Source organism: Aspergillus glaucus (assembly GCF_001890805.1).
Source record: "Aspergillus glaucus CBS 516.65 unplaced genomic scaffold ASPGLscaffold_23, whole genome shotgun sequence".
Classification (NCBI taxonomy): domain Eukaryota; kingdom Fungi; phylum Ascomycota; class Eurotiomycetes; order Eurotiales; family Aspergillaceae; genus Aspergillus; species Aspergillus glaucus.
In genome coordinates this window covers 190042-200684 of record NW_019170475.1, presented here as the reverse complement: position 1 = coordinate 200684, position 10643 = coordinate 190042, and the positions used below count along the sequence as shown (strand labels likewise).

General features: G+C 50.0%; 9 protein-coding genes across 9 annotated transcripts; 3 read left to right on the top strand and 6 right to left on the bottom strand.

Moving 5' to 3' along the window:
• Positions 1-8: 8 nt before the first annotated feature.
• Positions 9-843, top strand: ASPGLDRAFT_850810 (uncharacterized protein). The gene is made up of 2 exons (XM_022550314.1): positions 9-214; positions 270-843. Exon 2 carries the CDS (start codon positions 393-395, stop codon positions 768-770), a length of 378 nt encoding a protein of 125 aa, XP_022397239.1. The 5' UTR covers positions 9-214; positions 270-392; the 3' UTR covers positions 771-843.
• Positions 844-1092: 249 nt separating this feature from the next.
• Positions 1093-1708, top strand: ASPGLDRAFT_134465 (YbhB/YbcL family Raf kinase inhibitor-like protein; the record flags this gene model as incomplete). The annotated part of the gene is made up of 2 exons (XM_022541299.1): positions 1093-1213; positions 1254-1708. The coding sequence occupies 2 exons, from the start codon at positions 1093-1095 to the stop codon at positions 1706-1708; spliced, it is 576 nt and encodes a 191-aa protein (XP_022397238.1).
• A 145-nt stretch (positions 1709-1853) lies between these two features.
• On the bottom strand, positions 1854-2479 carry ASPGLDRAFT_51375 (uncharacterized protein). Its single transcript, XM_022547517.1, has one exon. It carries the CDS (start codon positions 2278-2280, stop codon positions 1999-2001), a length of 282 nt encoding a protein of 93 aa, XP_022397237.1. The 5' UTR covers positions 2281-2479; the 3' UTR covers positions 1854-1998.
• ASPGLDRAFT_28911 (uncharacterized protein) lies at positions 2313-3455 on the bottom strand (the record flags this gene model as incomplete). The annotated part of the gene is made up of 2 exons (XM_022543797.1): positions 2313-2684; positions 3210-3455. 2 exons carry the CDS (start codon positions 3453-3455, stop codon positions 2313-2315), a joined length of 618 nt encoding a protein of 205 aa, XP_022397236.1.
• Positions 3456-3700: 245 nt separating this feature from the next.
• On the bottom strand, positions 3701-4212 carry ASPGLDRAFT_51373 (uncharacterized protein). Its single transcript, XM_022547516.1, has 3 exons — positions 4167-4212; positions 3900-4112; positions 3701-3851 (listed from the first exon to the last, which is right to left on the bottom strand). Exons 2-3 carry the CDS (start codon positions 3998-4000, stop codon positions 3710-3712), a joined length of 243 nt encoding a protein of 80 aa, XP_022397235.1. The 5' UTR covers positions 4001-4112; positions 4167-4212; the 3' UTR covers positions 3701-3709.
• Positions 4213-4772: 560 nt separating this feature from the next.
• On the bottom strand, positions 4773-6291 carry ASPGLDRAFT_69332 (battenin family protein; the record flags this gene model as incomplete). Its single annotated transcript, XM_022549354.1, has 3 exons — positions 4773-5280; positions 5338-6058; positions 6147-6291. The coding sequence occupies 3 exons, from the start codon at positions 6289-6291 to the stop codon at positions 4773-4775; spliced, it is 1374 nt and encodes a 457-aa protein (XP_022397234.1).
• A 332-nt stretch (positions 6292-6623) lies between these two features.
• On the bottom strand, positions 6624-8152 carry ASPGLDRAFT_134534 (acetylornithine transaminase; the record flags this gene model as incomplete). Its single annotated transcript, XM_022541302.1, has 3 exons — positions 6624-7688; positions 7753-7986; positions 8048-8152. The coding sequence occupies 3 exons, from the start codon at positions 8150-8152 to the stop codon at positions 6624-6626; spliced, it is 1404 nt and encodes a 467-aa protein (XP_022397233.1).
• An 88-nt stretch (positions 8153-8240) lies between these two features.
• ASPGLDRAFT_850011 (uncharacterized protein) lies at positions 8241-9115 on the top strand. The gene has a single exon (XM_022550308.1). The coding sequence runs from the start codon at positions 8464-8466 to the stop codon at positions 8860-8862; it is 399 nt and encodes a 132-aa protein (XP_022397232.1). The 5' UTR covers positions 8241-8463; the 3' UTR covers positions 8863-9115.
• Positions 9116-9260: 145 nt separating this feature from the next.
• Positions 9261-10403, bottom strand: ASPGLDRAFT_38901 (hydroxymethylglutaryl-CoA lyase; the record flags this gene model as incomplete). The annotated part of the gene is made up of 2 exons (XM_022544999.1): positions 9261-10049; positions 10143-10403. The coding sequence occupies 2 exons, from the start codon at positions 10401-10403 to the stop codon at positions 9261-9263; spliced, it is 1050 nt and encodes a 349-aa protein (XP_022397231.1).
• Between the last annotated feature and the right edge of the window lie 240 nt (positions 10404-10643).

Below are 10643 nucleotides of genomic sequence, written 5' to 3'. Positions count from 1 at the left end.
AAAAAAAAAAAAAAAAAACCCGCCGACAGTCCACATTTCAATTTTTGATTCAATATCGTTATGCTGATCGGTGCATCTGTTATTGTCCTCTTGACCGGCCTCAGCGCCACCAGCACGCCCGCTGGGTTTGCGTCTAGGGCCCAGGAGGATCTATCCATCGTGTATAATAACAAAGTCCCTGTGTATCCACCGGGAATCAAGCTTACCAAGAACAGTTAGCCGAGCCAGTACCTTAGATTACCATCGTTAGAGACTGACACATTCTCCAGTTACGATGAACCCACCAACCCTTTTTTTTTTTTTTTTAATGCCTCTTCACCAGACCATAAATACGCAGTCATCATGATCGACTACTCCCTCAACCTGAACGGAACCGAAATGAACATCCTCCAATGGTACCAGCCGGATCTCACCCTCAATCCTTCCGGCACGCTCACCACCTCCTCTCTCTTGTCTACAATGAATGTCGCACCCTACATCTCCCCCCCCCCCAACCATTCCTAGGCCTAGCACACGAGTATATCACTCTTCTCTACCAACAGCCATCAAATCACACGTTTTCCACCTGTCTGGATAGTGTTGTCCAGTCGACTAAGGGCCGGTTTAGGTTCAATCTCGAGGATTTCGTAAAGGATGCTGGGTTGGATGAGCCGGTGGCTGTCAATTGGTTCCGGATACAGAATCCGACACCCGCGAGTACTTCGTACGCAATCACGAGCACGTTGATTACGACTTATTCTTGCTCTGCCACAGTGACAGCGACGTCGTGATGTTGGTCACAGGGTCTCGTTTCCGCGTGTGTTTATGCACTGTAAACCAGCACTACTTCCACAGCATTGTAGTTATTCATTGAGAAAAGTCAAGATTTCTGCTACTTATTATCATCGATTTGAGGTAATCTTCCGACAACCAATTCAATGTGCCTCAAAAAAACGGATTTAAGAACAGACAGACCCTTCTCTCCGCTTAAACCTACATTATGTCCGGACCTCTCTCTTTTCATTCCCTCCCACCACTTCTCTCTTTTTCTCTCCTTCTATAAAAATATCAAAATATACCAAGGAAAGCTCTGCCAGCATAATCCCGACCAAGATGTCTTCCATTACCACCATCGAACAAGCCCTGTCCCTAATCGAGAACGACTCCTCCAAAGTCCTAGGTCTCAAAATCGGATCTCACACCATTAAACCGGGCCAATACATCCCAAGAGCTGGTAAATTGTCATCTTTCCTTCGAACCGATACCAGAAACAGAAGCTAACAAGACCAGACGCCCAATCACCCCCGACCTCACCCTCCCATCCAACACCACCGACAAAACCTACATAGCCATATCCCTCGACATAGACGCCCCCTTCCCCTCCCTCCCCATCCTCGGCCCAATCCTTCACTGGATCCAGCCAGGCATCCGCCTCCAACAGACCCCATATTCTCCATCTTCGCCGTCCTCATCCTCATCTTCAACTCTGCAACCAACAGCCCCCTTCGTCGCGAACTACATCGGACCCGCCCCTCCACCCGGTAGCGCGCCGCATCGGTATGTGTTTTTGCTATATGAGCAGCCGGAGGGGTTTGCGGGGGAGAGGTATGCGCCAAAGGATGGGAGGGAGTTGTCGAATTGGTATCGGATGAGGTTTGATCTTGGGGAGTGGGGGAGGGGGGTTGGGTTGGGGGATTTTGCAGTGGGGAATTGGTTTGTGGGTAATTGATTGGGGAATTAAGGTCTACCTGTGAGATGGTTGATGGATGGCTTGAGTAACAATTCGATGATATTTGGGTATGACATAGACGATGATTAATAGATAATAACGTATGAAGTATCTTGACAATAAAAGAATTCAAATATACCAAAAAGCCCTTCACGTCCAGATGTACGTCAGTACATCAATCCTCTAGTCAATCCATTCATTCTTCGGTCAAAAATATCCTCCTCGCTACACAAACTGCCCACGCTGCACTTGCGTGCCGGCATAGAAATAGCGGCATCTTTCTCCCATAATTATCCAGCTGTCTGCGTTTTTGCATCCAGAGCACTCTTCCAATCAACCACCTCACCCCCCTCGAACATCTCCCTAATCCACTCCACACTCCGATGAAAATACCTCCACCCCTCCGGGAAAAAGCTGACCATTTGGAAGAATCCATGCGAGATACCTGGTAGCAAGAATACCTCCATATGGTGTTTCTCGTCGAATATCCTGCGTTCATCGATAAGACCCATCCCCTGTGCGTCCAGGAACTGATTTAGTTTCGCCTGGCGCAGACGTCCTGCAAAAGTCATTATATCATCGACCAGTGGATTGCGCTCGCCGGTTAGGAAGTAGATCTTGGGAACTGGGCGAGGAGGGAATCCGCTGCGAGGATGGGGGAGAGGAAGTAGCCTTTGTTGAAGTTGGGCTGGTTGTGAGGGCCGATGTAGAGGATGATTAGCGTGCGCATGATTTCGGGTGTTAAGATTCGGTCATTGGCATAGGAGAGTGCGGATGATACGACGAATTGAGTGTGGGTTGGTTTTGAGGTTGTTGGAGGAAAAGCATCATTGTAGGCTTGGTACACCTTATCAATGTCCGGTTGTAATGACTCTGATGAGGAGTCATCTCCGACCAGAGATGTACTGGGCGATGAAAGTGGCTTTAAACCGTAAAAGTCTGCTTCCTTCCTCCATAAGACGTTCGGGTTGGCTCTCTGTACACATTTGCCGTGAATCAATGACATCTGCTCCTAACTCAACCAATTTTCACCCTTCATGTTTAGACACGGATATGCCAGGAACAAGCCATCCGGACGGGGAAGGCCGCTGGCAAGAGCCATCAGCGTTGTTCCCACGGCAAGATTATCACCAGCACTGTCCTCAGTGAGAACAATCCGTGGACATATTCTGTGACGGTCTCGAGCAATATGAATCTATTTGTAGACTATCTGACGAAATTCTAACATGAGGAAAGAAAGGAAAGAGGCAGGCCTGCCGGCGACGAGCTATTTAGTGTGCGCGAGGGGTTTAAGCGATGCTCAGTGAATGTTCTACACCAAACAGGCCAAAATAATCAAACATGCTGTGCAGCTCGCTAGCGTCCATGCTCCGTGACATATTCGACCGCTAAGCTCAAGACAGCGTCCGTTGGTGGCGATGATATGCTGGAAGACATCGTAGCCTTCGTGCAGGGCATGCGTATATGGGTACTCCGGTGCCTTCTTGTCATCAAGACTCACTATGGGTACCTTGAGCTTCCCAGCCCGGGCAAGTAGTCGATCATCGTGATCTCGCGGGCTCAACGCGACAAAACCACCACCCGGGAAACCCAATACCACACAGGTTTGTTCCTCAAGTGCACTCAGAGGTCCGTCAAAGTACAGCCATGCATTCACGGGCTCCTTGTACGGTGACAGCTGCGGATGAGCGATCTGAATGGAACGAGGAGGGTAATCAGTGAACCGTGGTCGTCGAATTCTTGCCATTATCGACAGGTATGGAGTCGTTTCCTTGTTCCACGAAACGCGCAAATGCGCCAGTCAGAACTGATCGCACCCGGCGCACTTTCGCTTCAGCCTGCTCAAGCGCAAAGAGATAGTACATGCTGAAGACCAGGGACGCAATATCACAGCCATTTGGGCTTGATGCTTATGGCAGTCCAGAATCCTGCGTCTAGAGCCGTGGTGATCTGCGTGGCTTGGAAGAACCCAGGTGTATAGACGTTGACGAGGGGCTCGGGTCATTCGAGGTCAGTGATTGTTGCGAAGTTCCGGCAGAAGTATAGCCAGAGAAGCAGTGCAACAGCCACCTTCCAGACGGTCACCGTCCCCGTAGGATAGGATGAAAACTTGCTGATGAAGGAAGGTCCATGTTCGTTTCCCCTTGACACTGTTAGTACTGGATCTCGTTTCCAATAAAGGATGACATACTTGAGGAGATAAAGAAATCCAAACGAAATGACCACCAAGACCACCAAGACCTGAGCCCTGCGGAGCTTAGTCGACCGCCTTCCAAAAACGTGATCTATCATTTGTTCGTCAGTATATCAAGAAAATAGCAATGTATGTTGGAGAAACCGAGCATCTTCGAAATTTCCTTCATGAGGATTCTTTATCCGCAAAACGGCAGCAACCCAACAGGCACTAGTCTGGGTTATTATATATCCTTAAGGAGAACCCCCAGAATTCCAAACTGACAGCTCTATTTCCGAGACATCCTAACGGCCACCCAGCATTTCCCGCCAACCAAGACTCAAATATCCATTTCTCGGAACCGAATTCATTTCCCATAGAAACATAAACCAATGCAGGAAACAAACGTCCGGGGTGCAGCTGAAACACCACCTGGCGGATGAATAGGAGGCCAACGGCATTAAGAGGTGAAAGCAAACATAGTTTAAAACCGAGGCACTACTGCTTGCTACTAATGATTTCAGGTGTTGACATGATTCACGAGTTTTCGAGGTGCTGTAGGCGATTCGCTCGAAACGTGGTTCACACCGCCGGAAAGACCGAGGATATTGAGGTCTCCATGTGTAGACGATTGTCTGTGGGTGCGACGGGAGCATGCATAAACTGCTGCTGCTGTCAGGCAAGTGACATGTGGTGGGCAAGACGTATGAAAAAAAGTGGCGGGAGAAGTGAAATCGATTGTTTGGGAAGCTGAAGGCCGAGACAGACACCGGCAGCCCTAAGCTTAATTAGGAAGTCGATCCCTGCCAATTACAATAGGCAATGAAAGTCAGGATAACAATAAGAAACCTACTATATACTCCGTTCTCAATTCCTACCAAAACTAAACTACTACGTCCTTTGACAGTAATCCCTTCCATGCGCGACCTGCCAATCACAAAGCCACACCTCGAACACCATACCAATGAATCCGGCAATGCAAATACCTCCTGAGTCACTGACAGTAGTTGCTCCAAGGGAAAACTCGCGATCCTCCGGTGGAACCCGGTCACCAATTTCAGCAAAAGTATTGACATATACCAGACCACCAAGAAGGCCCTCCCAGAAGATGATCATGAAGACAAGGTACACGCTGGGAATGAAGTCGAACAGTGCGTGCAGAGTCAAGAGTACCAAGTTGACGACTTGGAGGATAGACGGGAAGTAGAGATTATGAATCCGAAAAAACGGTGTTGATGAGCGGGAAATGAAAACGCCAACCTGGTAGATAGCGTTGTAGGCCGGATAGAAGGCACGGAAGCGTGAAAATGGAGACTCTTTGAGCGGAAACAGCAGTGTTGGCGAGACACCTTGGTTGATAGTATATTCGGCAACGTAGACCAGTAGAAGCGGAAGCATACTAGAAATTGTCAATATTGAAAACCAGGGGAACAAAGGCCAAGAGAACAGTACTCACAATGGAAAGAAGAGTCCCTTTACACGTTGCAGGTTGGCCTTGATGCTCTGCCATCCCAATTTTCCACTATCTGCTGAATATATCGACGAACCAAGTAGTCCTTCACGCTCGTTCAGGATAGCATTCCGATCATCATCTCCAATGCGCTCCTCATCGATCTCATCCCCTCCGTTGACCGAGGCATAGCCAGTTCGCAATGGCACCATCTGCAACGGACCCCGCGGCAAAATCATAAAAAAGCTCATCAACATAACAGCCGGCAAACAAGCCGACGCTAGCAGCGTAGACTTAACACTCAACCCCAACGACGTCGTCGCAAGCGCATAAGCACCAGCACCCACCAACCCAGCAGCACCAGTCCCACTACCCCAAGAAGCCAAACTAAAGTGTCCATAGAAATGCGTCAAGCCGAGAAAACTCAATTCCCCACCTCCGCTAGACAAACTAGCCAAAACGATACCCGCTAGCTTGGTCGAGATCGATCCGCCCTCGGTATAGTCCGGCGTCAGCGCGACAAGCAGCATGCCTACTGCAGAGAGACCGACAAATATCACGATCCGCGTCGAATATGGAACCACGTGAATGAAGTATGGGGCGATAAGCTTCGTTCCGAACGAGGGGATGACATCTGCGAGTAGGACGACGCCTTTGGGGACGCCGGGGCCGACTAGATCCAGTGCGGCGGATAGGATGATCACATAGAGGACATTGTTTATTAGACCTGTGCAGGCAAACCAAAGGCAATATATCGGTTAGACGCTGTGATCTGAATTGAGATGTCTTGCGCTGAATGAGCGGTCAGTTCTTACCAAACAGCCAGAAAGCGATGCAAACGCGTGGGTCTGCGCCACTGAAGATGGCTTTGAAGCGCTCACGGAATCGAGCCCATGAACTAGATGGAGCGCCGGGGAGAGGTAACATGGATGCTTCCTCTGTGTCGGATGTTGGAGGCATGCCAATGCGGAGATGGATGATGTAGTCGTAAGTGAGAGAAGTACGCAAAGCTACAACTGGGAGAAAGGCGCTTGTTTATATAGGATCACTGGTCTAAGAAAAGAAGGAACAATGCGTCACGATCCACAGCGACACATCGTCTTATCACTGCTGAGCATCTCGAACAATTGGAGAGGAAGAGGACGAATGAATGCGGTTGTCGATAAGCGGCAGTTGGGCTCGTGACCACTGCTGACAGCTGACAGCTGATGCCTGGATGCCTGAAGAATAAATCACATGCTTTTGATCTACATAAATCCAGAATAATGCATAATATTTCATTATACATGCAATTACGATTTAAGAACCGCCTCAAAAGTCTCTCCCAGGATCTTCAATCCTTGCTTAATCTGCTCCTCCCCGATGTTCAGGGGAGGAACAAATCGCAAGCAGCCGTCACCAGCAGTAATGACAAGAAGCCCTCTCTCACGAGCAGCACCAATGATCTCACCTGCCTTGGCGCTGTACTCCTTGTTGAGCTGGAGACCCAAGATGAGACCCCGACCACGGATCTCCGAAATGACCTCGGGAAACTTGTTCTGCAGCTCCTGGAAACCCAGGACAAACTTGGCGGAGCTCACCTCGACAGCGTTCTGCGTCTCCGAGGATGCGAGGCGCTGGACGATGTGGTGTGCGACACGGCAGGCCAGCGGGTTACCACCGAAAGTGGTGCCGTGGTCACCGGCCTTGATGTGCTCGCCAACCGACTTACCCGAGATGATGGTTGCGCCAATGGGGACACCGTTACCAAGAGCCTTGGCGGAGGTGAGGATGTCGGGGTGCGCTGCCTGGCCAGAGGCAAGCGCCAAAGAAGGGTGGGCGTGAGCCCAGAGAGTGCCAGTTCGAGAAAGACCGCACTGAATTTCATCGAAAATCAAGACAGCACCAACCTCATCACAGCGCTTGCGCAAAGCAACCAGGAACTCGGGGGTAGCCATGTTGATACCACCCTCACCCTGGATAGGCTCCACAATCACACCACAGGTCTTCTCCGTAACAAGAGTCTGGATCTGCGCGACATCATTGTAGTTGCCGTACTTGAAGCCCGGGATCATAGGAGCGAAGGGAGTTTGGTACTTGGGGTTGGGGGTTGCGGACAGAGCGCCCATGGTACGGCCATGGAACGAGTTGTGGAAAGAAACGAGTTCGTGCTTCTCACCCGAGGGCTCAAGAGAACGGCCGACCTTGCGGGCGAATTTGATTGCAGCCTCGTTGGCTTCGGTTCCCGAGTTGGAGATGAACACCTGCGATGCGTCACGCATAGCACCCGAGTCGACAGTAGTTTGGATCAGGAGCTCGCTGAGGGCACCGGTCCAGTAGTTGTGGTACAAGTTCGACGCATGGATAAGGGTTTCGGCCTAGGTCATTCTTCCATAAGTAACGAGAAACAATGGTTTACGACAGTATAGAACGTAGACGCACCTGCTCAGCGATAACCTGCGAAATCTCCGGGTCGCAGTGACCAAGCGAGTTGACGGCAATACCGGCCGTCAGATCCAGATACCGTCTGTTCTCCATATCCCACAGATAGCATCCCTGTCCCTTCATCATCACGGGAAGCGGACGGACGTAGGTAGGCACCATGAAGGGAGCGCGTTGGTTAACCAAAGCCGCTGTCGCCGAATTGGCTGAGGGGTCGGCGTTGGGCAATGCATCCTGTAGATTCATCACCGTTAGTATTGTTCATAATATACAAATTTCCTTGGAAGGCGCTCACCTTGGCCTGTGTCGAAGCAAAACGGCGCTGAAGAGGTGACTCAATCGCAGGAACGAGCTTCCTAGCGAGAGGAACCCGTCGCGAAGCCAAACGCATAGCAGCCATTGTAACCGGACAACAATAGACGGACAAATAAAAGAGAAGAGATTGAAAAGAGAGAGCAAATCAAGAAAACAAAAAAAAAAAAAAAAAGCTCTTTAAAAAGAAACAGATCCCCCCAAAAAATACCAAGAAAGCCCGCGTGGGATACAATCAAAAATGACGGGTTGAGAAAAAGCCCGCGATATCGGGGCATCGACCGCTTATCCTTATCGGGATAACCGAGTCATCTTTCCCTCCCCATCTCCCGCCACTTCCACCACCACTCAGTTTCAACTTCATACATACCTAATTTCCTGGTTAAAAGAGCCGCGACCATGGCGCTATTCTTCACATCCCGCCGCGCTTTCAACCCCTTCATCGCATCGCGATCCTTCCTTACTCGCCCGCTATCTACCTCCCCGGTCCTCTCCGCCGACGAGCCATTCGCATTCAAGAGCGGCCCTGCACCTCCCAAACTTCCCAAGGAAGAGCAAGAAATCTTCGAAGACCTTCAGCGAAAGTCCACTGGCGCATTTAGCACCCCGCAAGTCAACCAATCGCCTGCTTCTGAGGCCCAGTCCCAGTCTCACCCTGATGCGCCCGTTGGCGTGAAGCCGGAATTCGAGGGCGAGAAGAACCCGAAGACGGGTGAGGTTGGAGGCCCGAAGAATGAGCCGTTGAGATGGGGTTCTGGTGGGGATTGGAGTTATGGGGGACGGGTTACGGACTTTTGAGTTAGCATCCACTGCTAGCTCTCCGGGCTGAGCTGATGCTCAACGGAGCCTGTTGCGATATTGTTTGGCATAACATGGCGTTGGTTATAATCGCATGATTTATTAGAGCGCAGCTTAGGGTGCTTGGTATTGTCACCTGAGCTGTGGTAAATGCAGGGAGGTCTTCTTGATGTATATACGCAAAATGAGACGTTGTATGATGATAGAGGATTAGCAGTGTATTGTGACGATAAGAATGAACAATAACATAGAATATGATTAATCGTACATACACGCTTGGTAAGGATAAGGTGCCAACCATCAACAGAAAACATTCGTTGGACACCATTCGAGATCATGGATAGAAATGACGAACTCAAAGATCAACGTTCCTCAATATTGTATGTGTAATCTCACTCTTAAAGCCGTGCAAACGTCGCCTTACCAGCCCGGCTCTCATTGAACCGCCCCAACTCTTCGCTAATCCACGATCCAATTTTTGACATTTCTTCCAGGTTGATACCGGTATGCATACCGAGACCATGAAGGGTATGAATAAGATCCTCCGTCGAAACATTGCCAGTCGCACCCTTAGAATAGGGACAACCTCCAAGACCACCGACACTGCTATCGAAGATCCGAATCCCATTCTCCAACCCAACAATCGTGTTCACCAATGCCTGACCATACGTATCATGGAAGTGAAGCGCAAGGTCGTTATTCGCAATTCCAGCTGCTTTCAGAGTGCGCAGGAGCTCAGCCGTACGAGGGGCGGTCCCCATCCCCGTGGTATCAGCAACAGACACCTCGTCGGCTCCCATCTCAAGAAGCGAAGCAGTGACATCGGCCACCTTGGTTGGCGACACATCGGGTCCTTCATATGGACAGCCCAGTGCGACAGAGACGTATCCACGGACTCTGATGTTCTTGTTCTTTGCAAGCGAAACGACAGGTCGGAAGCGCTCTAATGACTCGTCGATCGTGCAATTCGTATTTGTTTTGGAAAATGCTTCCGTGGCTGCCGTGAAGATGGAGACTTCTGTGGAGGTAGTAGATTTGGATGGTATGCCTGATGTATTTGCTTCCATGACTTTGATGAGGTTCTCAAGCCCCTTGACGTTGGGGACTAGGTAGTTGTATGCAATCGCGGTTTGCGACTCTGGCGGCGATTGAAGGAGTTGTTCACAGATCTCTGCCGTGCTAGCCATCTACACACATAGTTATCAGTTATACGCCATCATAAACCCCTCTCCTCACCCCTTCCCCTGTCCATGATGAATGGCTTCCTCAGTACATCGTACCTGTGGCACCCACTTCGCAGGCACAAAAGAACCAGCCTCAATGGTAGTCACACCCGTTCTCGCCAGCTTCCTAATAAGCTCCAACTTGGTCTCCATGGGTATCGTCTTCTTTTCGTTCTGCAATCCATCTCGCGGGCCTACTTCAACGATGCGAACATGGTCCGAGGTTAACCGCGGCTCTGTCGCATAGCGGCGTGAAGCTGGAGCTTGAGGAAGAGCTCGGAGGGGGGTGAATGGTCTCAATCGGGGACGGAGTAGCATCTTGTTTAGAAATAAAGGAGTAAGAGCACACGAAGAGGAAAATAAAGACTGTCTGAGACAGCACCCGCCTCTATAGGTTGATCTACTCTGATGTCAAGCCGAGAAAATGCGGGGGAGCGATAAAGGCACATGACTGCTGAGTCAGCGGGTCAAAATTCTTATCATCCCACCTAAATTTTTATCGAAGCACAGAGAGCGATAGATAGCAACTGAAGTCGTTCATACAATACAGAAATTCAA

What these genes read in the sequence shown, in the direction of transcription:
- ASPGLDRAFT_51373 (XM_022547516.1), bottom strand. Translation starts at nt 4,000, where the DNA reads ATGATAGATCACGTTTTTGGAAGGCGGTCGACTAAGCTCCGCAGGGCT. An exon ending in GGATTTCTTTATCTCCTCAA is followed by an intron (nt 3,852 to 3,899) that starts GTATGTCATCCT and finishes AACAGTGTCAAG; the next exon opens with GGGAAACGAACATGGACCTT.
- ASPGLDRAFT_850011 (XM_022550308.1), top strand. Translation starts at nt 8,464, where the DNA reads ATGGCGCTATTCTTCACATCCCGCCGCGCTTTCAACCCCTTCATCGCA.
- ASPGLDRAFT_51375 (XM_022547517.1), bottom strand. Translation starts at nt 2,280, where the DNA reads ATGACTTTTGCAGGACGTCTGCGCCAGGCGAAACTAAATCAGTTCCTG.
- ASPGLDRAFT_850810 (XM_022550314.1), top strand. Translation starts at nt 393, where the DNA reads ATGGTACCAGCCGGATCTCACCCTCAATCCTTCCGGCACGCTCACCAC.